This window comes from Thamnophis elegans, chromosome 6 (genome assembly GCF_009769535.1).
Source record: "Thamnophis elegans isolate rThaEle1 chromosome 6, rThaEle1.pri, whole genome shotgun sequence".
Taxonomy (NCBI): Eukaryota; Metazoa; Chordata; class Lepidosauria; order Squamata; family Colubridae; genus Thamnophis; species Thamnophis elegans.
In genome coordinates this window covers 50296038-50323602 of record NC_045546.1, presented here as the reverse complement: position 1 = coordinate 50323602, position 27565 = coordinate 50296038, and the positions used below count along the sequence as shown (strand labels likewise).

The 27565-nt window shown below is 34.8% G+C and overlaps 1 protein-coding gene across 1 annotated transcript in view; it reads left to right on the top strand.

Annotated features, from left to right (window-relative positions):
* The window catches only part of GRIK1 (glutamate ionotropic receptor kainate type subunit 1), a 160069-nt gene that overhangs the window by 123096 nt on the left and 9408 nt on the right, over positions 1 to 27565 (top strand). The window contains 10 exon segments of the mRNA XM_032220354.1: positions 5615 to 5678; positions 5681 to 5727; positions 7155 to 7358; positions 8452 to 8542; positions 8545 to 8674; positions 17113 to 17231; positions 21085 to 21243; positions 21246 to 21301; positions 21373 to 21403; positions 22979 to 23203. Coding sequence (XP_032076245.1) covers positions 5615 to 5678; positions 5681 to 5727; positions 7155 to 7358; positions 8452 to 8542; positions 8545 to 8674; positions 17113 to 17231; positions 21085 to 21243; positions 21246 to 21301; positions 21373 to 21403; positions 22979 to 23203 — 1126 coding nt within the window.

The window sequence follows — 27565 nt, the reverse complement described above, 5'->3', positions numbered from 1 at the left end:
AAAGGGAATTTATTTTAAATTAATTTAATTTGGTACTTATTCAGGTCATGTGTTGGGAAGTATCTCTCACATAATAACATTGTGAATTGTCACTAAACTGCAATAAGCCTGAATTCCCCCTAGTGATGTGATCCGTGATGTTATTCCTTCAAACACAATTCTAATCTTTCACTGCTGTAAAACTAACACACGCTGTCACCCCACTAATATTAATGTATTGTAGTTTTATATTTTATCTTGTACTGTTTGTGACTGTGCTGGTTGGTTTTAGCTTTTATTTTTATACTGGTGTTTTTATAATTTCTCATTATCTATAATTCAAACACATTTTAAAATTTTAAAATATAAGGTGGCAACTTGTGAAAGCATAGAATCTTTACAGCCAGAAGATTGTGGCTTTAACATTGCAAGGGTATCCCTGGGATTGGAGCCAGTGGAACAGCAAATCAGTAAGAAAGAGATCAAGAGAGAAAAAGGAAACTAATACATGTCCCATTGGGTAAAATAGAGATAAATAGAGGTCTAGCTTCCAGGGATGGAGAAAAAGAGGAAATAGTTTGCCCAGCATCCTCAATAATCAGTAATCTTGGTTAAATCAGTACATCTCAAGTAGCTGGGAAGCATAGATCTGAAATGTGTTGTGCTGATCAACACCAGAGAAATTAGATGATTGGTCAAGGTTAGTATGCAGCCTCTTCTTATTTTTATAACTTTACTGGCAAGAGAAAGAGGACAAGCATTAATTTATCATTTATAAATGGACTATCATTTTAATTCTCCCTTTCCTGGCCATCTTGGATAGAATATATGGAACTTGGTTTCCATTAACATGTAGAGGTTTTTCTCTCCCTGGTTCTCGTATAATGGTATACTTCTCTGGGGAAAAAAATAACCCTACTTCACGATATAATAAAATTCTTAGTTTTAGAATCAATGCTGTTGAATTGATTTCTTTATAAATGCATATAATAATTATCTGAAGCAATGACCCTGTTATTCTTGATTTGTAGGAGTAGAAAATAAATATAGTAGTTCTGCTTTGAGTTTGTCATCAGATTTCGATATTTGAGAAAATACCAACCAACAGGGTATAAACTACTTTTGAGAGCCAATTTATAGATGGGGTCTGTGAGGTTATCATCTCAAAAGACCTCATCAAGGTACTATACTGAATCCTGGAAAATCTAAAAATGTATCCATACCTTCAACACATATGGGGCAAAAGCAGTATCATACAAAGTACAGAAAAGAAGTAAGAACTAGAAAACAACATAAATTAAATGCAAAGACAAAATATAGCCTAGCGCCATGTTAAACTATATTTCCGGGGGGGGGGGCATTCAGGGGGAAAAACATCTCTACATAACTTGTTAACCTTGCAAAACTTTGCCTCCTCCCTGAGCATGCATTCCTTTATGCATGCTTTTTGTTATTTGAACTTTTCTCCTTCTCTTTCTCAGAATCCCATCATCGCTGTCAAGGCAGAACTTTTTTAGTCTTCTCTTTTGTTTCTGAGTTCATTCACATATTCTTCATATATTCATACCTAAACCATCCCATTGACTTTTTTCACATTGGTCAGTCATTTTTATATTTACATAATTTATTTCCATTCATCATCTATTCATTTTTGACCCTAGATGACATGTGCATGCTTCAAAGCTCATTCATTGTCACCACATTCACATTATTTTTTTGTTTCTTGTGACATAGCTAAGTATCACTTCCAGGAACAAAGACAGAGCACACTTATATATCTTGATTTTTACTTACTTTGACACACATTCACTCATGTCATCAAACTACATGTTACTTGTTATTTTCCTAAAAGAATATCCACATCCTCATCATAATAAACGTTTATCTACTTGTTCCAGTTTATGTATAACATGTGTGTTCAAATATACACACACATTCACATTTCCTGCTAACATCATCACCACAAACATTCTTTGTACATTGATCCATAAATACATTAAATAATCCTTGTTTTTCTCTCTCTCTAACTACTCAATGTTTAATTATTTTCTAAAAATGCAAATTCATTCATGTTATACTTCCATCATATACTACTCTTAAGCCATTTAGCAATAATCCTTCAACTCCATTTTTGTGAAAAAATCCATTATTTATACTTATCATATACTTTCTCTAAAACTAATTTAATTATCTATGTTTGTTGGAAAAGCAAAAAGTACCATTCAGCTTGTACTCTTTCAATCAGAATTCTGCCAAACCGATTAATTTTTCAAGCTGCTTCAGGGGAAAATATATCAAAATCTGATTCCAATCTTACTTCTGGCCTCCCAGCTTCAACCTGGGAATTAGATTACTGGATTCACTGTCAAATCTATTTGTAATAAATTAAAGTGTGAACAAGGTGAAAGACCCAGTAAAACTGAGTTGTAGTCCCACTAGGCATGATGGCTAACTAGGTGGCTTTGGGCCAGTCATTCTTTCTCAGCCCAATTTACCTCACAGGATTGCTGTTGTTGGGAAAATAGGATGAGAAAGGACTATTGGTATGTTCACCATCTTGTGTATTTTTCCTAAACTTTGTAAAACAATGATGGATGCTACTGGGAGTGAAAAGTGAACAAGGTCAACCTCACATTGAGACTGATCAGATGGCAATTAGTACATCAAGCAAGATTTTTTTCTCCTGGTATACCTAAACAATCATCTTCATCTGAGGGAAAATGATAATAATTGAGCATTCTCTGTAACAGCTTCTCTTTGGAGTAGTTTTTCCTCCATATTTCATATGGCTCCCACTCTCATAGCTTTCCAGAAGCAGAAAAAAAATCTTTATATTTAGCCCCTACTTTATATAATTCTAGCTTTATTTTATTCATTATTTAATAACCTTCATTCTGATTTTGCAGTCTGTTTTATTCTGCAAATTCTATAAACTGCCCAAACTCTGCTTCTTCATTAGCAGGCATATAAATAAAATAAAAAATCTGTCTATGGTGTATGTATTCAACCTTGTGACATTTTGCTTCATGTGGGGGAACAATAACAGCATTCTTCTAATCATCAAGCACAGCTACAGACTTGAGATACATGCTGAACAATCCTCTCCTTAAGCAAAAATATTTTAACACCTCTCCAGTTACATATTTTAACATGTCTCCAGTTACACTGTCAACATATCCATCCTTAAATTATTTTAACCTTCTCACAATATTTATCATTTTTCATCATTTGGTTTTGACATTAACATTTGCAGAATTCATTTCAATTCCACTGTTTTACATACCACCATGCTAATCTCTCATATACTTTTTCCATCGTTCTGAAATAATATATTTTTCTTAATATATTCACTATGCTGGAGGACCCTTGCATAGTCCTTTCTATCCACTTCCTTAAAAAAAATTCTAATTCTATTGTAATTTTTTTTGCACTTGCACTGTCTCTTTTATCCTAATAATTTGTTGACAACTATATTTTCTGCTATATATACATTGTATAATCTGATTGTTTCTAATCGTGGTGTTATTTGATTTGTTTTTACTGAACTTTTATTGTGATCAGTCAAGAGAGCCATTATGTCTTTTTCCTGGTGAAAACAATAAGTAATTATATTCTTTAAGATCTACTAGTGTCCTATGCTACTTGTTCAACAAAATGTAGATTTAGATGTGTCTTATTTAACAGACTTACATATGTTTTCTGGAAGCTTAGAAATGAGTCTGTCTATCACTAGTTATCTCAGTAAAGATCTCATAGGCATGAAGTATAAACATATAAACTATAAACCTGATTAAGGGGTGCTCAGTGTGTTTATGGAAGAAATATGTCTATTGTCTAATTTTAGCATTTGTAGTTTTGCCTCCCAAAAGTGATTTCATTGATCTGCTCTGGCTGTAGCTATAGGCTGATCCTTGAGGGATCTGCTCTAATGGTTAATCATGAATTGGATAAATGTCATTTTTCACTGTAAGTTTTTGAAAACATTTGTTTTTTCTGATTTCTCTTTAGGCCTTGCTCCAGTTTCTCTTCTGACTCTTAAAACCTAGAAATAATGTTGACAGATTAATTGCCCTTTCTTATGTAGTTTCCCTATTTGCTAGGTGACAAATGGTTATTCAACCTGTTTATATCTGAGTCAGATCTTTAAAAATTCACCCACTCACTGAAATATGGCATTAATGAAATCATGGTATTAATCTTCAAAGCAAATATAAGTCATGGAAAATTATTCCTTTCATCTGAACAAAAAGACCTCCAGTCCTGTTATTTGTATTAGTAAATAACCTTAATAGAGCCTCCCCTGCCAATGTAAATAGTGCCTGGAGTGGATTTCCCTTATCTACTATAACCAAGAAGAGCTGAGAATAATCACTTTTCCCCTAATGCTACTCGATCCTCCTGAAGCTGGTGTTTACACTGCAGAAAGAATAACTGACTAATAATTGCCAACTATAGTATACTGTTTTCTCTGTTACAATTCCATTAAACTCCAATACCATTAAACTTGAAGATGAAATTATGCAAGGTTGATTTTATAACTATGCCATTCCCATTTTGTAATTTCAATTCACACAACTAGTGTCATGTTCCATTGAAATTCTTCAGGACCAAATCATTTATAATGTTCTGTAAATATTAGTCAAGACCCTCAGGTTGGGAAATCACCTCTCTTTTTTATTCAGCTTCAGTTTTCCACTCAGCTTCAATTTCCCAAGTGTCATTGATCAGTGATCATTTTATTAATTCCATCATTAGAATAGTCAAGGAATCACTGCTTTCAAAGAGAAGAAAATGATTAGTGATTATGCCTGTTACTTTGCAACTTTGCAACTTTAATAAGATTTGTATGCCGCCCATCCCTAGGGACTCTGGGCGGCTCACAACAAAAGCAAAAACATAGAATATTAAAAGTACAATTATTTAAATAAAATCATCCATTCAATCACGTGGGGCTGGATTTTAATCAACAGCCCCAGGCCTGCCGGAACAGCCAGGTCTTGGTCGCTTTACAAAAGGCCGGGAGAGTGGTAAGGGTCTGGATCTCTGTGGGTAGCTCATTCCATAAGGCCGGCGCAGCTACAGAGAAGGCCCTCCCTCGGGGGGCTGCCAGCTGGCATTGTCTGGTCAACAGCACCCGGAGGAGGCCCAACCTGTGTGATCTTATTGGTCGTTGGGAGGTAAATGGCAGGAGGCGGTCTCTCAGGTAGCCAGGTCCAATACCATGTAGGACTTTGTTAGCATACTCTTAGTGTGTTTTTTGAGAATCAGGTTTTCATTTTCCATTTTCAAAAGATTCATTAAAAAGACAAAAGCAACATGTAAAATTCATGTATTCTAAGATAAAGTAGTTCTGGTAACTAATATGCAACTAACATCACTCCTTATAATCAAACCATTTCAGCAGTGTATTTCATGTACTAATTGTGTTGATAATCCATCATCTTGTAGATTGGTAGTTTCAAATATGTCTGGTCCATGCCTTTAGTATCTGTTATGGCTGCTGTTTTAGTCTGCTACAGTGATGTGAATCATAAATAAAATTTCCACAACAGATCCATAATACACATTCATTTGTATAAAGACATTTTCCTAACGTTACTGGTTAGCAGTCATATATCCAATTTCTTCTATATAGATTGGAATTTGGAATTCAAACCGTGGCCTTAATATGACTAACAGCAATAAAGACCGGTCTACCAATATACAGATTCACTAGCAAATCGGACACTCATAGTCACCACTATTTTGGTAAGTTCTGCCATATTTTCTGGTTAGTTTTCTTTGCTTTTCTTACAGGTAATATTTGCTTTGCTGACAGCCTATATGTATTTTTTTAAAGACATTTTTTTATTAATCACAAACTTGTATTACAGATGCTCTCATTACAATGTACTGTAGTACTAGTGTCACAAGAATTGGGGATTTAAATAGTGTAAGCATAAACCCTTGTAGATGTCACACATACAATTTAACAGCACATATACTCTGAGGTAATCATCTAAATCTTGTCACAGATGAAATTCTTCTATATTTTATAAACCCCATATTTCTGAAGCATCTGTTCCTATTTTTCTTCCTAACTTCATTATGTTTCCAAACAATTTTAGCCAAGTTCACTTATTTGTTTAAAGCAAATGCATTATAACATAGGAGTGTTTGAGTATATGTGAAATGTGTTTGTGTTTTATTTAAAAGCCACGTTTGAGAAACCAATCTTGAGAAGAAAATGAAAAGAAATAGATGTGTCTATATTCTACCTCTGAACAATAGTGGGTATACACTATATATAAAATTGAGGTTGACAGTCTGATGCCCAGGAATATCACTGGTTGCTATGTCCCTTTAAAAACCAACAAAGAATGTTAAGATGGTCAATAACTCATAAATTACCTAATTCTTGAAAGATTTTCCTATATAGTATGCTTTCGTTAGACTTTGGCTATTTTAGAATTTAACTATTTTATTTAATAACATTTATTAAAATGTTTTAAACATTGCGTGAAATGACTCAATGGTATCTTGGTCCTAAAAACATATAATCTACTGCATTGTCAAGATGAATCTATCTAAAGAGCAAGTTTAGATCTTTCATGAAAGATCAGCAATTCTTAATTACTATTATTTTCTTATCACTGGAAGAACTGACAAATTAATGTAGGATTTTCCATGTTATTTAACAGGGTGATATGGTTGCACCTTAATGTGAGTGAATGACCACATGCAGCTGCATCTTGGGCAGCAGTACATGCTAATATCACAATAATAATATAATCTTAGAAAATCTTATCTCCGTGTTTCCTATTTAATTACCTGCTCCATACACTGTACAACTAGGCAGGAAACCTCAAGGTGGTTTTGAGTATGGAGTTTTCCTCTTATGTAGCAACTGTATGATTTAGTACATCCTAAGTTTTTCAGTTGTTTGTTTTTAATATGTGAACGAATATATTGAGCAGTGAATCCTTGCAAACTGGTTTCCTTTTTACTATCTTAATCAGATGTAGCTATGTGATGATCTCAGAAAACAAATCAAGCTAGATTTGTTTTACTGTTTTACATAATTGATTGAGATAAAATGTTGAAATTAAGCTAAGCATCTGTACATTTTAGCATATGACTAATCTTTTTCTGTTTTCAAAAATAGCTTTACAAATGTCTTATGTATTTTTATATAGGAAGATCCCTATGTCATGTACAAGAAATCTGACAAACCTCTCTATGGTAATGATAGATTTGAAGGTTACTGCCTGGATTTATTGAAGGAGTTATCAAGTATTTTAGGCTTCATCTATGAAGTAAAACTAGTATCTGATGGAAAATACGGAGCCCAGAATGACAAAGGAGAATGGAATGGAATGGTTAAAGAACTCATAGATCATGTAAGATTGAATTGTCATCTTGGTCATTCTTTTCAGCTTGCATTGATCACTAACAGAAACATCTAAACTACTAGACCTCCATACTTCTTTTTCCTCTATAGATTAAGTACATTTGATGCAAGAACAAAATTAGAATGGAGATATTTTTTCACAGAAAGTCTACAATCTTAATTCCCTTACTATGAGCCAAATTATCATGTGATAATTAGTAAAGCAGGTATTTAAGAATTCTGAACATTCTGCACCCTTAACTACAGATATAGAAGGAAGAAATGGCTGATGGCCACTTTTCTTCTAATTTATTCACATTAAAGGTTTATATTCCTTGCTACTCTAGATCAGAGATGATCAAAACGTTGTCCTTCATATCTTGATAGACCACGACTCCTATCATCCATCAATTTTGACCGTGATCCTTATAGTTGAGTTAACATTTGGGAAGGAGAGGCTATACTCACTCACTGAGCATAATGTTTTGCATTGGCTCATTCTGTACAACATGAACATTATGTACTGTTAGAACACAGACGAAACAGCCAACTAATATATGGCCTAGGAGGCATGAAAAACTGTAGAATCAAATCTAAGTAAATTACACTTTAAATTTATATTTCTATAAGAAGATTTCTCTTGAAGAACATCACTTTTGGAATCTCTCAGAGTTTCACTTTTCCTATTACACTTAATGGATTCTGTATACTCATTGTTTACCAAGGGCACTTCATCATAGCAGCTCAAGAGCCACCTAAAAGGATGAAGCATTAAATCATTTACAGTAATCATAAAAATACATTATTTACAAAGCATTTTTCGCTATATGTTTTTGAATAAATAAAAAGAAGATAAGTGTGTCTTTGACAGTGTTTTTCTGAAAGTAAGATTCCCTAATACAATGGAACTTACTGCTGAATAGACATGTATACAATAATGTTGCACATTTCTGTTTCTTTCTCAACAACCTTTAATGAGAAAAACATTTTTGTTTGAAATTTATTGACCTATACTGGTGCTTGAGAAAGTAACTGACACAATAAAAATATGTTTATTTGTTTCAGTGGAAATGAGTAGATAATTCTTCAATTTGTATTCCCAGAAAGCTGACCTGGCAGTTGCTCCCCTCACTATTACCTACGTAAGAGAAAAAGTAATAGACTTTTCAAAGCCATTCATGACGCTGGGAATCAGTATTTGTACCGGAAGCCTAATGGCACAAATCCTGGGGTTTTCTCGTTTCTAAATCCTCTTTCTGCTGATATTTGGATGTATGTGCTGCTAGCCTGCCTGGGAGTCAGCTGTGTGCTCTTTGTCATTGCACGGTGAGTTTAAAGGCCCTACTTGTGTAATAGCAAAACACATGCATTCCTCTGAGTGATACCTCTGGGCATGTAAATTATTCTTGGTTCAAAAATTAATCTAGTTACATTTCTGCATCTCTACCCTCTAATAATCTGAATCTACCAAGCTGGATATTGTAAAAGCAAATAATGGAAGGGAAAGAATTTGGGAAGCTATTGGAGTGGCTGCAATCTATGCAGAAAGAAAGGAAGAGACCTGCTGGATCAGTGACAGTAGCTAGTTCAGCTTTCATTTCCTGCCAGGGACAAGAAGGCAGACAACTGAAGGTTCAGTTGATTTCTTTGTACCCTTTTCTGGGTTCCCTTCTTTGTATTGGCTAGTTTTTCAGTTTAACAGTTAATTTGGTGGTTTTCAAATTATATTCCAATGAACCCTTAGATTCTCTGGATCAGGAGTCCCTAACCTGGGATTGCAACCAGGCCGCGTAAACAGCCGGTGAGCGTGCGCCCGCCCACATGCACACATCCTCATTTGCACAAGCAGTCGGCAAGTGCATGCATGCACACACTATTTATAAGAGTGGTGGGCACACATACATGCCACATGTGCAAATGGAGCTCCGTGTGCACAGACGTGCTTGCCAGCTGTTGGTGCAGAACCATCCCCTCTCCATCCCACACTGGCCTGCAAAGCAGAAAACGTTGGGGAACTCTGCTCTGGATGGATGACAGATATGTCTAACCCAAAGCCTGAGAGATATCCCATGGTAATAAGGCACGTTGTGATCTTGTGATCTTTCATATTTGATCTAACTGTTCTTGCCTCTCATAACAGAAAAGAACAAATATATCATGCCAGTCCAGGTGAAAGATGTTTGTATAATCTGTCTCTGTCTAGCTTTGGCACTTTTTTTCATTGCTTCTCCCTACATATATCCCATGTTCTCCTTAAGAGAGAGAGGGGGGAGGGAGGGAGAGAGGGGGGGAGAGAGAGAGAGAAAAGAGAGATCAAACAGATTTTTTATCCTGATAAACTGTCTGTAGAACTTTTAACAAAATCTCCAGCAATGTGAAGTCCATCTTGAAAATGTATTGCTATGGACAGATTTTCAAAGATTAAAAGTTTGAAAGCTACTGAATAAATATGGATAAATACGGTAATTTTAATAGCACTGAAGTGATTGTAAAAAGCACAGGTACTATCAAGCTGTTATTTTTTGGCAGACCAAACTGCATATTTCATGTAAGGCAATGAAAGAACAGTTGTAACAAAATATCTCAGACCAATATTCTGTTTAGCATTATGTGTCAAAAGCAAGGCATGTAGTGAATTAATGCCTTGATTTTCATGCAAATCTGATACAATGCTCTTGAAAACTACCATTTGCAGCAATAAATGCTTATGAACTATGCTCACTGTACTGTGAATCAGATTTGACTATTTGTAAATCAACAACTTTGGAATGACTAATAACCATCTGATCATCATTGCCAGATTTCCCCCCTGGGTAATGAGACAAGACTGAAAACTATTCTGTTTTCCCACTGCGAGAAAGATGGATAAAAATCAGTTACCTGGAACCTTTGCTAACAAGGGCTTGATTCCACATTGAAGAAGTCTAAAATGAATAATAATCTCAAAAGGTTGCCATGCCAATTTGCAGAACATTTTGGACATCTAAATTGCTTCTTACAAAGTGTGTCCTGGCAAAGATAGGAATTTTCCAAATAGACATTTTTTCATGGCACGGGCATGAAAAGTATTCATTAAAAGCTTCACTTGCCATATTCTGAGTGGGTTTGGGGATATGCAAATACTGGCCAAAAAATAAAACTGGCATATCTAGTGTTTTCTTTCCTTTCAATAATGGATACAGTTTTGATCATTTTACAGTTTTCATTAGATGAGAAAGGTATTCAGTGAGGCCCAACTAGAAGCATTCACACTCTTTTCATTCTTATTTCTAAATGTTATTTTTAATTATCTTCATAGTTAAAATATTTGTGCTTATATTTCTATAAGGCAGCTTTTGTTTATGATACTTTTATTCAAGGATTTTTCTGTCACCAAGTTTCTTAGTATATTTAATAGCCTCATCCTTCTTGTGGAAGCTGTTTTCTAAAGGTCCTTCATTTCTAGCCCTTTATATGAATTTTGAATTCTGTTTATAGAAAAATGTATCGAGAAATAGAAAATAAAAGTATACTAATAACAAATATATCTTTGGCATATACATTTTTCTACTGATTGCATATTCAAATGATATAAAATAAGGAACCTTCTACTCATAACTCCAAATTGCCTTTACATTTCATTTTACATAAGGTTGTCATGATTGTAACTGATTAATAGGCTCTACTATGGAGAATAAATGAGTAACTGAAATTAGTTTTAAAAAATAGAATTAGAAATATTTTAGAAGATAGAATTTTAAAACAGCAGAATTAGAACATACAATATATTTGGCAATTTGAGACAACAATTGATGATGTACTTAATGCCTTGAACTACAAGTGAAAGTTAGAATTCATTTTACATCCTACACCCAATGCAAAGCTTCATGCTGACATTTTCTTAATACCGCCAAAAGAAATTATATAACATAATTTTGTGCACAGCTGCAACTGGTGACTTCAGAATTAGTTAATCCAATTTTATTTTTCTTCCGTAACAATTTCAAAAAATATGTTAAAGTCCTCAGGCGTTCACCAGAGTGAATAAAAGATAACTGGATTAGGCATCATATTTGAAAGCTGTTCGCATAATATTATTTGTTTTATTTTTATTTTCTGCAGTTTATAAAATAATGATTTGTTTTTAAATAAATAAATAAATAATAATGTATTTTACATTTTTAAAGCTAGGAACAGGAACAATTGATAGGGAAATATAACCTGTATAAAAAGTCAGCACCTACATGAATTTTGTTTGATATTTTTACTAGGCTTCAAAATGGCAAAGAGGCATTTTTTGGGGGTATAGTTGGATAGTTATCCATTCCATCCTTCCAGTTTGCTGTTAGAAACCAGCTACAACATGTGCACTGTAAATATTATAAATCATTTGGAGATACCCTACAATCTAAAATTTTGCATAAGTATGGCATAGGTTGGTATGAACTGCAGTCAATTTCAAATGTAGATCCATAGCTGATTTAATTGGCAAGCTAGGAGGTTGGGTGCCTTCCAAAGATGAGGTGACTTAAACTTTCTAAATTCTTAAGTTATGGCAATGGTAACTGAGGACTGAAGGCCCCAAGGTTCGAAGGCTGCAATAAAATATGTATATATGCGTAATAAAAATAGATGGTCCCCATCCCTTCAAGCCAACATTACACTTTGGACAAGAGCAGAATAATTCATAAAATACTATATTGTAAAATGATAATTTCAATATAATTTGAACTTGGATGTTTTCACTGACTACTTAAAAAACTGCTGGAAAGAGGATTGGTTAGGCATGGAAATTCCACAACTGTTTTCCAACATCTACTATGGTTTGCTTTGTTTTATTTTGCTTTGTTTTCTTCCTTTTTTTGTTTAAAGTCACTTAGTTGAGTTGGGTGGCTATAGAAATTAAATCTACGGTGGCTCAGTGGCTAAGACACTGAGGTTGTTGATCAGAAAGGTCGGAAGTTCGGTGGTTCGAATCCCTAGCACCGTGTAATAGAGTGAGCTCCCGTTACTTGTCCCAACTTCTGCCAACCTAGCAGTTCAAAAGCATGTAAAAAATGCAAGTAGAAAAATAGGGACCACCTTTGGTAGGAAGGTAACAGCGTTCTGTGCACCTTCAGCATTTAGCCATGCCAGCCACATGACCATGGCTCTTTGGCTTTAAAACGAAGATGAGCATCACCCCTAAAGTTGGGAATGACTAGCACATATGTGCGAGGGGAACCTTTACCTTTTACCTTTACCTCAGAAATTTAGAAAATATAAATAAATAAATAAATAAATAAATAAATAAATAAATAAATAAATAATAAATAAATAAATATTCTATTACCTTTCAATACCTAAATCTTGACCAGCTTGGTCACATAGAATTACTGCAGCAATTTTATACTTCCTTTAGGCTTTTGCACCAAGATGGTGTTCACAGGAACTCTCCTGCAAAAATAAAAATAAAAATTCAGTCACGTTGTGAGAACACTTTGCTTTATTTTGTATTTTATTTTAGCAACAGATGTGTCCTCTGAGGAATTGAATAGCTACTTACCTTTCAGTATTTTTCACTCTTTCTTTTCTTTTTTTGGGACTCTTTGAGTTTTAGTGATTCTGCCTAGTTTTTTCTTAATTTCCTTATTTGGCTAATAGTTCAGTGCGTATATAAAGGAGTTCAATAAAGGAAAAGAAATTTCATTCAAACCAATATGCCACAAGAATCTATCTCTTACTCAAGATATTATTTCTTTTCTCTCTGTATGAAAGGCAAACTATAGATTTTTGAATAATTTCTTCCACAAGCTCTCAAATATTACATATGGACAAAATGCTACTGTGCATATCCCTTGTGTACAGGTAGTCCTTGACTTAGGACCAAAACTGAGCCCAACATTTATGTTGCTAAGTGAGGATTTGTTAAGTGAATTTTGCCTCATTTTACAATCTTTGTTGCCACGATTGTTAAATGAATCACTGCAGTTGTTGATTTAATGACATGGTTGTTATGTGAATCTGTCTTCCCTATTGACATTGCTGGTCAGAAGGTCACAAAATGTGATCATATGACCTTGGGACAGGAGTTGGTTCCTGCCAGTTCTAACCTCTTCTGAAGAAGAGGTTCCACAAATCTACAGTGCTGTTAAGAACCGGTTCCAGCTCCCTCCACCTGCCCGTCCGCACATCATCAAGATGAAGAGCAAAAGGAGGAATTCTGGGAGTTGAAGTCCACAAGTCTTAAAGCTGCCAAGTTTGAACACCCCTGGGGTTTTTTTTTCTAAAGGGTTAGGGGTGCAAGGGTCTTGTAATTTGACAGCTTTAAGATTTGTTTGCTTCAAATGCCAGAGTTTCTGAGCCAACATTTTGGTTGCTAAGCAAGAGCATTGTTAAGTGAGTTTCACCACATTTTACAAGTTGGCCATGCCCACCCAGTCACATGACTGCCAAGCCACTCCCATTCAGTCACATGGCTGGCAAGCCACTCCCACCTGGTCACATGGACAGCAAGCCACTTCCACCCGTCACATGGACAGCAAACCACTCCCACAAAGCAGGCCACACCTACAGAAGAGGTTCTAAAAAATGTTGAAACCCACCACTACCTTGGGACATTGCAACCATCATAAATATGAGTCAGTTCCAAGTGGCTGGATTTTGATCACATGACCTTGGGGATGCTGCAACAGTCATAAGTCTGAAAAACAATCATGTCACTTTTTTCAATGCCATTGTAACTTCAAATGATCATTAAATGAACTGTTGTAAATTGAGGATTCCCTGTATATGCATTATGATTACACCTAATTTGGTTGGTTGAGATTATATTTTATCTTAGTCCTATGTTCTACAGAAGAGTTGGGTTCAGTTTCAGGATTTTGGTATGATGAAATTTTCTTTCCCACGTATTCTTACATAGTGTCACTATTTTGTCCATCCATTGTCTTCTGATCCCAAAGCATGTTTACCCAGTTCAGTGGTGGTTTCCAGATACTGTTGCAACAGGTACAGTGCAACGGGGCCCAGTGTCCACCACATGAATGTGCGCAGCGTGTGCACACATGCACACAGTGCGCACATGCGTCCTTACCTCCTGCGATGCCTCCGTGATGCTCCAGCTGTTCGGCTGAGCATCGCACAGACACCGTACGCTCAGTGTGCGGAAGCGCCAAAGCGCTCAAATCCCGGTAAGGAGCGCGGGTGGGTGGGCTCTCCGGAGTACCATACCGGAACAGTACCCGGTGCTCCCAACAGGCACGGCTATGCCCGTACTGGGGCGTACAAGTCGTAACCCACCATTGACCCAGTCCCAATATTGCCTGTAGTGCTATTTTTTAATAGACATGGAAACCTAAGCCCATAACATTGTAAATGGTGGTGGATGGATTAAAAATTTCAATATTGCCTTTTAAATTGAAGCATATTCTGCCTCAATGCTGGCACAGTCCTGTTGTTACCATAATTAGATCCTGTGTGTTTGATCAAAATATTTATTTTAATTTTAAATTTCAAATTCAAGAGCTTGATGGAGTATTTTTAAATGGTACTTTTCATATAATGCATGTGAGATGTTTTCTTGAATAGCCATCTCATTTTGATTTTTTAATTAGGTTTATTCTGATGATTATATTATTTAACTAACAGCATCCTAAACTACAAACTGTTACAATCAGTACCTTCATTATTATCTATGTTCATTGCTTCATGTCTAACACAATGCGCAGTAACAAGAATGCTTATAACAAAGAATGCATATATTCAAAGCTTAAGTATATAGTTAAGTAGCTATTGTATTGGCATGGTATTGTCAATTAAGACCATATTTATAATAAGGAAAATATGTCCTACAACTCTGGAATTATCCATCTGCAATCATCTATAGGTAAAGAATTTAAAATAATTTTGCTGATTTTAAAATAATTTTGCATAACAATTCTAAAAATTAAAACAAAATATTAATCCCATAGACATTTATTGTTCTTATGCCAAGAAGGCTTGTTAATATAAGGGCTCTGTCCTTAGTAATTGTATGTTAAGAACTGGTGGAATTGGATGAGCTAATGGATCATGTGACAGAAGTAATGCTGCAGCTTATATGTTGATCTCGACAAATATAACCTTATTAACATGATTGATTGCAGGCAAATGGATCTCAAGAAAAGGGAAAGTATGGGGAGCTTGTCATTCCTTGGATATTTCTACAAGAATTATATCAAGAAGTCAGGTCAATATTGTGATAGTGGGAACTGTAGCACCTGGCATGGCACTGATTCATTCTTCCCAACAGCCAAGTTTAAAGGACTCCAATAATTAAATAAGATATAAAGCCTGCATGATGAGAATCCTGATTCATACATCTCCCCCATTTCTATACTGTAGAGGTGGTATAAAATATTTTATAAAGTTAAAATTGTTCTAAAATAATGATGCTAAATTGAATAGAGTGAAAAATCATTCAGTGAGGTTTTTTCCTGATAAATGATTTGAATCTGTTTGTATAATTTCCAGTGATAACAAAAGAAATAAATTAAAGAAAGTCGTAGATGGGGCAAAATGTACTTTTGAATGCTGTTTGTTAGGGTTTTTAAAACATTAATATAGTTCTATTTACCTGTACTAGTTGAGAATAAGGAAATTATCTGCACAATGAATATGCAACAAACAGCACATAGGCCAAGTCCATTTGTGGGTTTGCTTTCATGCATCCAACCCACACATAAAAATTCTGACAGATACTTGGCAAATACTATTATTGTATGGAAAATTGCTCCAGAAATATACAGACACATATTATTGACATAGAAGATAATTCATATAGAGAAAATATACATGTAACTGGAGCACCTTTATCAAAACATGATATCATCATTACAATTGGTTTCACTTTTATCAGTGTCTTGTAAATTACAATCCTTGGTCTATAGCAGTGATCGCTAATTTTTTACATTACTGCGTGCAGACCTGCATGCCGCAAATGGCACACAAAACTGTCCTGCCTGAACCACACAGCCTTGCTGGGCTTCACGCGTGTGGAGTGCCAAAATCTGGAAAAGCAGCATCCCAGTGTGCAAGCACGTGTTGGCATTCAAACTTCCAGTTTCCAGTGCAGGCTGGCATCCAACTAACAGCTGGTTGTCACACATGTGCGCGATTGAAACCCCAGAAGTTTGGGTGCCAGCATCCTCATACACGCTGGAACGCTGCTCTTCCAGGTTTTAGCACTCCCACGCATATAAAGGCTAGCTGACCAGTGAGGCTGCGGGTCCCAGCGAGCCGCACAGGATGGCTCTGCATGCCGCTTCCGGCACACGTGCCATAGATTTTCCACCACAGGTCTATAGAAATTCTCAGTAACCCAGATCATGGTTGTCCCAAAGGTGCTTTTTCAAGAGGCAACTGGACTTTCTGGTTTTTCTTTGAAGATGTTTCGTTTCTCATCCAAGAAGCTTCTTCAGCACTGAAGAATCCTTGGTCTACTTTTTTTAGTCTAAAAAAGTGCATTGTGGAAGGTTGTTGTGTAAAAGTGATTTTCCTAATTTTTACATGATGCATGGACTTTCTTGCTGGCTATGAACCAAAGATGAATAGACTTAATGGAATTAGTCCTTTTATTGAAAAGTGTATTCTAAAATGCTTTGCACTGCAAATTTGCTTTGGATCTTTTGTGCTGTGATTGCATATTTATGAATATGGCCTTAATTGATTCCTTTTTTTTTCTTTTTCATTAATCTTTGGATTTTGTTCAGTGTTTGGCATATTTGTATGTGATGTTTACCAACTCTTTCTGTTAACTACCACAGGTTTACACCCTACGAGTGGTATAACCCCCACCCATGCAACCCTGACTCAGATGTGGTGGAAAACAATTTTACTTTACTTAATAGTTTCTGGTTTGGAGTTGGAGCTCTCATGCAGCAAGGTACAGCGGTTACCCTTCACTCCTGCACATATCCCACAGTTTGATGGAGGGCTGCTGTGCTGGTAAACTCCACTATTGGTAGCTATAGCAAAAATTGGAAGCTTAATTTGGAAGGAAAGATATAATTACATATGTTTATGTACTGACAATTTAACGATGCACTTGGGGAAATGGCCATGGAACCCAACTGAAAAGAGCCCTTCATTTGAAAATACTTGTCAAACTTACGTTACTTACCAATACAGAATTAAGGCTTCTCTGCAGATATTTAAGATGTTTGTCTCTTCTAAATGTATCCAATCTTTGATGCTCACAATTGCAGTTGATTCTAGAAATTGCACAAAATGCCCATTTGGCTGTGAAATTAATAGGATGCTTTTGATACTATATGGTATTCACTGGGAGAATTGAAGTAATGCATTTTTGCCTACATATGACATATACATTTATATAAAGTTTATGTTGCTGTGAATCCTTTCAATACTGATCACACATTAAGCAAATTATAAGAACAGACATTTTTAAAAGCTTTACTAGTATAAAACAGTGTTATAATCTGGAAAAAATATAAGCCATTTTTTTCTTGTATTCATCTAGCTTTTTTGGCATATGTAGGAAGATTTACATACCAAAGAATATTGTACACAGGGTGAGGAAATCTAATTTCATGCATTAGAGTAAGTTCTTTTTGTCTTTTTGTGAATATAGCACATACAATTTCTCACTACTGGACAGGTGTATACTTCAGAGTACTTTATGTTTAAATTTGGTGTTCTTAATAATCTTCTTCTTTTGGAGTTTACCAACATCCACAACAAACTGTGGGATGTCGTGTCTGCAAGTTACCACTACCTTGGATACATGACAGTCAGCCCCAACCAGACTCTGCTTGTCTTTGAAGAAGCATTAAAAAGGAAAACTAAACTCAAACATTTGTAAATCGCAGCAAATATTTCCATGTACAAACTTGTGGTACGTGTGGACTATGAGGGCAGCATCATTAACATGAAGCGTTTGAACAAGAAATGAATGGCTTTAACCTCTGCACCTGTTGGTATGCTCTTTTTTTGCTCTTTATGCTGCTGAATCATAAAGGATTGTTTATTAAATTATAAGTTGTGATCATCAGACTTTCTCTTTCTATAGAGGTTGAGCAAAGTCGGAATCAGGATTGGCTGTCATGTCTGCCAAAACAAATAAAACAGACCTAGAGAGTCTTCAGCAAATATTGTCACTCATGTGTAACATTTATATCCCCACCATTCCCTGATTTTTAAATCAGATCAATTTTTTCTTTCAACATACAATATATTAGAGATTTATTTATATAGAAAACAGAACAAGTTAAAATCCCCCGCTTACAAGCCTATATAACCACCGTGAAGTTGTTATTCTAAACCAGAAAGCTGTTATTACTAATCCCAATTCTCTGGGAATAATTTCTTTGAATTCAATGCATCTTAGATTTTAGTAAATATACCATACTTACTTGAGTCAATATTCAGCATGCAAATTAATCAGTAGTGTTATACATTCAATGAATGCAGCTTTGTAAGACTCAATGATGAACCTGTTAAGAATAATAGATAAGATTCCATAATGTACCATAAAAATCAGACACAATAATTTTCTGCACATACCCACAACTATGCATATACAGAATAGACAAATTTGTTTCATGTATTTAGCAGATAAATAGATGCCAAGAGAGGATGGATATAAAAAGTATCAGGTCCCCTTTCCCATAATATGAATGGGAAGGATGCTCACATAGCAATTGTAAGGGTTGTTATATCTGATCGTTCATTTTTGAAAGAAGCCTGCATTCTGCTCAAAATCAGGCATTTTTTTTCTTTTGGATTTAATCAAAATCAGGGGAATATCATCTGTCAGCCAATGGTATGGTTTTCAGCTTTTCTGTGGTTAAAGTGGTATCTTTGATACCTTGTATGATTGGCAACAAGCAGATGTCTAAATGAAATGCATTCTTTCTTTTCACACCAGCAATGGGCTTTTTCTTATAAATCAAAGGGAAATCAAAATTAGCAATAAGAATGTAAGAATTTCAGAACCTCCTGTGTAGAATATCTATCTTGGAAGCAGAAAATCGTATCATTTTGACAAGTTGCAATGCTATACACAATGAGCTATTGAATTACTTTTCAACAGCTGTTATTACGGCTATTGTTATTACAATAATATCAACAGAGCTAAATTCCGTTGACTATCTTATATTTAATACAATTAGAGCCTAAACCATACCTAACACAAACTTTTATCTGAAATATTTAATTTGGAAAATACCGTATTTAAATTAGATATTTTCCAATATTTAATTTGGAAAATACATTTCAGTTTACAAATAAGATATTTTCCAAGGCCATAAATTATGCTTTTGCCTTCCACATAATTGTCTTAGAAGATATAGCATCTTGGTACCAAAAAAAGTTTGGTAAAACAAAATCAGAACAGTTAATACACTTGCATGGTAGTCAGCATATAAAGAGTTTGACCACCTGCTGAGATGTTGTGAAGAGGAAGAAGTTAATTGCTGATGCTTTTAAGCATCAGTAGAAATGCAATAAAAATTTGAAGGATTTTTTTATCTCCTTGATATAAGGGTTGCTCGGGTTTTTCTGCAATTGTTATTGACAGATCAGAAATCAATCCCCATATTCAGCTCAAAACTCCAGATGCAGTTTAAATGGTGTTGTTTTATCTAAGTTATATGATGCAGGGTAGTTTTCATTTTATGTAACAGGGAAATAAGGAACAAATAAAGGAAAGTTGAAAGATTATTTAAAGGTAGCAGTGGCAGCTTCCAACAAACTAATTTGCTTATTGTCTTGCCTCATATCAAATTTTTAAGAGGTAAATCTGAAAAAATGGGTATTCAAATTCAGAGCCCAATTTCCAATTAAAATTTTGAATTCAAAAGACTTCCCAATGATAAAAAAAACTCCCCATTTCATGCTTGAATCAGATGTCCTGCATCTAAAACAATATTTCAGGCTTGGGGCAGGGTGTCTTGAATTTCATTTTGCATAATCCTAGTCTGCAGTAATATTAGGATTGTATTCACTTTTAACAAAATAGGCACGGTCAAAGGATAATTAGGGAGAATTGTACCAGAACATTTTTTGAGATGCTTGGGTAACTCAGTTGTAATAAACTGAACATTTATTGAAAATATTCTGTTTTCTGAGAATAAACAAATGACAAGGTTCTCCCCAAATGTATGTACAGAAGAATTTCTCACTTGACATTATGTGGTGGAGGAGTAATATGAATAGTTAGAATGAATGTCGATATTTCCCAGGGTGAGGAAGAATAGTGCTTTAATAATTAAATAATAGGCAATTATCCATTTACTTTCCTGACCTTGCTATATTTAATGTTGCCTAATTCTTCATATATTTTGAGGCATTCAGTAAAGGAAAAGTAATATATCCTCATATTATAGGGCATAATATTGAAAGTTCTTTCATTCTGATTCTGGTCCTATTTATTACAGCAACATCAATAAAACCTACTTCCAACTAAGAATATCCATCATCATATTTCAGCTGTTTTACTTCAAAAAGCAATTAAGGGACATGTTAATCATTAAGGAAAATAAATAAATGGCAGTTCTGATCCAAAGACATCTATTTGTTTGTCATCTAGCACTGCATTCATCTTATGAAAAGTATTTGTTGAGTCTATCATACTCTATGCATCTAAATTATAGCATCAAATCATTTTTGTTCTGTATTCATAAGTTAACATGTTTCTGAAAATAACATTCCATAGCGTGATCTTAACATTTTTTTTCATCCTATTGTAATACAATTGTTTTGATGGTGTCATGCAGGATCAGAGCTGATGCCAAAAGCTCTTTCCACCAGAATAGTAGGAGGAATATGGTGGTTTTTTACCTTAATTATAATCTCATCCTACACTGCTAATTTGGCTGCCTTCTTAACGGTTGAGAGGATGGAGTCACCTATTGATTCAGCAGATGATTTAGCAAAACAACTAGGATAGAATATGGAGCTGTTAGAGATGGATCAACCATGACATTTTTCAAGGTAAGATGCTATGAAAACTTTTTGTTAGTGAATTGCTATGATTTTTTAATACTTTGTTATATATTGAATAGTACATTTGGATGATGAGAATAAATTATGCAGGTAAATCAAATTGGATATACATATTGGATTTCTGATTGTTGGATCCTTCTGACTATAGGTGTTTACTCAAAATTATGTTGCTCAGCCTTCAAAAAAAATCCCAACCTTTTCCTTTGCCCCCCTGTAAATAGGCATGGCCAATATCAATTTGGAATTTAAGCCATAGTTTGGGGGGGGGTGGAGCCCAACAGTGGTTAAATAAGATGTTTTCTAAAAAAAATATGAATATGATGTTACATTTAAATTATATTTAGACTACAGTGCTTTAAATTTATTATCTCAGTTGATTTTAATGTTTCTGGGTTTTCACAATATTAAATACACTTAGTCACACCAAGAGCTTTCTCTATAGTTACATTTCTCAGGACCTGGACCTAAAATTTGGAAGGTGCATATGTTTTGTATTTTTATATTAAGTAGAAAATTAACTTCCTTACAAAAAAGTCTCACCTAAGATCATGTTCTGATGATCCTATTTACATGCTCACTGTATATTATTCTCTGAGTATGTGTGCTTTGCTGATTTATGGTACTATGTGGTAATATGGTGACAGACATGCTTATTATAATATTCTGCCTGTATAAAAGGCACTTGATATTTAAGTCAACATTAACAATTAAATACCACAATAAAAGTTAAAGTACAGTAACTCTACAATTAAGTGATAATTTAAAGATACATCTAAATGTTGATCATTCCAGTAGCAACTCTCTGCCTTGAGATCTTTCTTTCTTTGTAAAAGATTTCAGATCGAAGTAACTATTTCTATTCTTCTATTCTCAGATCAACGTAGCTATTTCTATTAATAAGTGATTTGAAAATAATGTGAACAGATAGGAATATTCTTTCACATAATACACTGTAAATGGAACTAGCTTGAAATATTGGCATCATGGGAAACCTAGAGGTTTTTCCTATGCATGCTTCTCAGTTCATTTTTATTTAATGTTTGAAAATTTGTAGAAAAGAACATGTTTTTCCTATGCTTGACTAAATAGCATATAGGTTGATTTCTGGCAAAGAAAGAAAAAGATTATCTTTCATTATTCCAAACCCACATTTCAATTCCCTCCCTCCCTCCATCCCTCCTTCCTTCCTTCCTTCCTTCCTTCCTTCCTTTCTTTCTTTCTTTCTTTATTTATTTATTTATTTATTTATTTATTTATTTATTTATTTATTTATTTATTTATTTATTTATTTTTCTTTTCTCATCTGACTCCCACATATAGTTTGTATATCTTTTTAAAAAAACAAACCATTAACAACAATCTGTAAGACTTAACCTTACAATCTACCATAGCCAAGCAGAGGAACCACTATTCTGTTATGCAATGCACTCTAAAGTGCACACCCCAAAAAGGACATTAGAAGCCACATGAACAATCTATTGGCTGATGAAAATTCTTTGCATGTAAAGATGGTGTCCACAGAACTAAATTTAGCATAAATCATTTACAGACATCAGGGTTCTTTTTTCCTAAGGTCCAAATCAAGGATAGTGTCATCTTGGAATGCTTAGCAATTAACATGCATGAAGAATATTGATTTCTACTGCTTATAATTTCTTTTCTTAGAATCCAAAATATCAACATATGAGAAAATGTGGGCTTTTATGAGCAGTAGGCAACTGACAGCTCTGGTGAAGAACAATGATATAGGCATCCAGCGGGTGCTTACTACTGATTATGCTCTGCTGATGGAATCAACCAGTATAGAATATGTCACTCAGAGAAACTGCAATCTCACCCAGATTGGGGGACTCATTGATTCAAAAGGTTATGGCGTAGGAACTCCAATTGGTAAGAAATGTTATATAGATGGTAGATTGCTGATGGTAAGCATTTTGGAATACTTCATAATACTTCATAATATAAAACAAATTCTATTTAACATGATGTCAACAAGAGTTTTGCAGGTTGAGAAGCAGGAAAAGTTATATTATGTCCTATAAATAAATGCAGATAGTTCACACACAGTATTATGCTACCTCCTGACTTGTTTTAATCAATTTAATCCAAAGAGTTTAAAGCATCATCATTGCTGCTATTTTTAATCTCTGATTCTTTAAAATAATTAAAATATATTTCATGTTTTTCTTTATTTTAAGAAAGTATAAGTACACAACAGTAACAATGTTAAACTAAATAAACCAAAAAGCTAAAAATGATTCTTAAAAAGAAAACTGTAAAAGAAAAGCAAAATTTTATATTGAACTTGTAACCACTGGTTTACAAGATGTAGCATATAATATTATAATGAAAATATTATTGTAAAATATCATGAAATCTACATATGCCAATCATCAACTTATTGTTTCATCTTTTCAGTAGTAGAAAAGAATGCCTTTTGAAGGACAGATAAATCACATATTTCCAAACACCAAACCTCAATATCTGGACTAATATCACTTATCCAAATTCTCAATATTTCTCAATGTTTTTAAAAAATATTTTTATTGAAACATTAAGTAATAATAATAAAAGGACTGTACAAACTCAAATTCAGAAAGAAAAGAAACAATACAACATGCAATAAAAGAAAGGAAAAAAGAGGAAGAGGAAAAAAGAAAATATTTAAAGAAGCAAGTTTGATCTTCATCATAAGTACAAATAAACTTAGTGATTCTTTATCCTCCTATCTACCCAATATGGACATATGCAAATATCTCTTCTTCCTATATCTTTTATACTAATACTCTTTATTATTCTTTATAATAACTTTTATAACAACTTTAATCATTATAATTTCGAATAGAATAGAATAGAATAGAATAGAATAGAATATTCTTTATTGGCCAAGTATGATTGGACACACAAGGAATATGTCTCTGGTGCATAAACTTTCAGTGTAGATACAAACAACAAAATACTATAATAATAAGATACCAACAGTAAAAGGTAAAAGGAAAAATGAGTAGATTAATCGTAATATAGCCCTACTACATGGCTAAATACTGTATCTTTAAACATAAGACAGTGCTGCAGAAATTAGGTGTTCAGCAAAGTGATGGTGCTAGGGAAAAACTGCCCCTATACCTAGTTGTTTTGTCATGCAATGCCCTATAGTAGTGTCCTGAGGAGAGAAGTTGAAACAGTTTATGTTCAGGATATGGGGCGGTCTGTAGATATTTTCTCAGCCCTCTTTCTGGCTCATGCAGTATGCAGATCCTCAATGGAAGGCAGGCTGATTACAATTTATTTTTTCTTGCAGTCCTAACTATCTGTTGAAGACTACCTGTCCTATTTGGTTGCTATATCAAACTAGACAGTTATAAAAGTACAGATGACTGATTCAATGATATTCATGCACATCAACATTTCAGTCATGGTGTCAGCAAAAACTTCTTAAAGGATTCCCAGAGTTTTATAAAAAAATCTATTTTATTTTCACTTTGGTCAAACAAACCAACTTTGCACTCCTTCATTTTGCTTCTAATAAGCTTGATATTTAATTTATTCAAAAGTTGTCATATGATTTTAGCTCCCTTTTCTTTTTCTTCTTTTCATTTCAAAGTCTTCTTCAAGGCTTTAGGAAAACATTTTTTTGTAAATCCACTAAGTAATCACTATCCAGACGGATAATGCCTGTTGGCTTATCATTTGTATTTCCACTTTAACTGCCATCTCTGTGTTGTAATCCACATTTTTTTTTAGTTTTCCAATATTTCAAGATATTTTTAATATCCTAATATTTTTGCATTGGATGAAGTTTCTTTCAATTATTGATCCTGTAAATCTTTGAGAACATTCTCTTTCACATCTGTCATTTCTTATTTAACACCTTTTGGAAATAAACTCCCAGGCCCCAGGAACCAGGAGCAACATATGGAATTACTTCCCAGCACTTTCCTTTATTATTCTTCACCTGTAAACAAAAATATTGCCAACTAAACCAACTACTTGTATTACTATAGATATATTCTAAGAATTGCTAGGGAGGAGTCTGCTTTACTTTCTTTCTCCCAAAGTATCTAACCTTATCTGCAACTTTGTCCTCTGGAATGCAGCCCTTCCCTCCTGGGAATCCAGACTGCATCCACTACATCAATCATCCAAAGAAGCGACCGGGGGGCGGAGCCTGTTGCCGAGGAGGGCTCAACCGAGCTCCTCTCAGAGATCTGGTCTGTATATCTAAATAAGATCATAGATATCACCCCTTTTTGGCTAAGAAAGGGGCAGGGAGTAGCTCTGTGTGCTAGGGTCTATTCATAATTCACAGCCTTTCTCTTTTTTTTTTGGCTGTGGACAGAGATTAGATCCAGCGTGAGCGGAGCTTTTATCTCCAGCCAGTTCTTCTCAGCTGCCTTTTTTGCAGCCCCAGACAGGCGAGCCCCCCCCCCAGGACAAAGCAAAGTTGTTTGAAGCTAGGATTAATACGGGCGGGTCCCACCCCTGTGAGATTTATGCTTTTATTACTATCTTAAACACCAGCACCATTTGTCTTAGAGGCTTCTTTGTTTAAACGGACTTCAAAATGGCGATTTCTCCCGTTGGTGACTGATAGGGGATGTACTTAGCCGGTTTTACCTTCCTGCAGACCGCTCCTTAACAAAATAATTTTTTTTTTTTTTTGGAAACAGAGGGGAGCGAAAGCGCTGTTTATTTGTTTATTTATAATGGCACCCAGGTCAAAATCGAAGCGTCTCTCTACAAATGTGCCTAACGAATCTAAAGAATCTATACTGGAATCGCAGCCCTTGTCTCCTACGCCCTCTACTGGAGAATTTTTAACACAGGAATTTTTCTTTCAAATGCTTAATGATTTTAAACAAGAAATTAAGGAATTTGTATTGGAGCTATATGATGATTTAAAGTCTAAAATTGACCAAATGAAGGCGAATACGTTTGCAGCCGTGTCTGCCCTGTCAGATTATTCTGCTGAAATAGAGAATAAATTGGAAAGCTTGGAGGAGGCTAATTTTAATTTGACTACTAATATTCAAATATTACAACAAAAAATTAGAGACACTCAAGAACAGCTCGTGATGATAAACTTTAATAAGAAGGCATTCGCAATAAGAGTCAGAGGATTCCGCGAAAAGGAGCGAGAGAATCTGAAACAGACCTTTGTTGAAGCCTTCAGCCATGCGGTGGGAAGCCCGGGACTTAACTTTGATTGGCAGATTCGGAAAATCTATCGCCAGAACTCATTGGTAGCGGAACAGCGACAGCTCCCGAGGGATATAATTATATATTTTTCCACAAAAGAATCCAGAAACGTGATTATGCAAAAGTTTCATAATAATAGTCTGCGAGTTGATGACCAGGACTTGATTGTTTTCAAAGAAATACCTTTCCAGATGTTGAGAGCAAGAAGAGACTATGCTTTTTTAACTAAAGAGCTTAGAAATCAACAGATTCAATATAGATGGGAGGCCCCAGCCGGCATTACGGTCACATTTGAGAATCAAAGACTTCGTCTTAACTCTGTTTCGGAGGCTCGAGATTTCTATTACAAGACTTTGAAGGCGGGGACTTCCTGATTCACTTGGAAAAGAGGAGAGACAAGCTGAAGGAGAAGGCAAGCAACAGACCACATGGCTGCAAGATGGAGGGGGGTAGCCTTTCCTCCCTCGGAGAAGCAGAAAAGCGGAGATCGAGGATTTAGACATTTTAAAATATTTGCCAAAGTTGTGGACTGAATGGGGGTTTGCGACCTCTCTCCGGTAGAAAAAGCGGAACTTATTGGTGGGGTGATACTGATTGTATATATGTAAAATGAATGCAGAATGATTTATGTTGTTTAAATTCTGTTAGAAGGGATTACTTTAAAACAGAAGGTAAACTGACTCTTGTTGAAAGTATTATTTGAATATGTGGAATGATCCATGCTATTTAATTTTTATTAGAAGGGAAAGCTTGGTGAAATTATTTTGAGTTGGATTTTAAATTAATGTCTGCATAAATTTGATAGTGGTAAATATCAGAGAAGCAAGGGATGAGGGTAAAATGCATGCGGAATGATTTACGTATATTGGTGGGGTGATATTGAATGTATATATGTAAAAGGATGCAAAATGATTTATGTTGTTTAAATTCTGTTAGAAGGGAAAGCTGGACGAGATTATTTTTTAAAACAGAAGGTTAACTGATTCTTGTTGAAAGTATTATTTGAATATGTGGAATGATCCATGCTATTTAATTCTTATTAGAAGGGAAGGT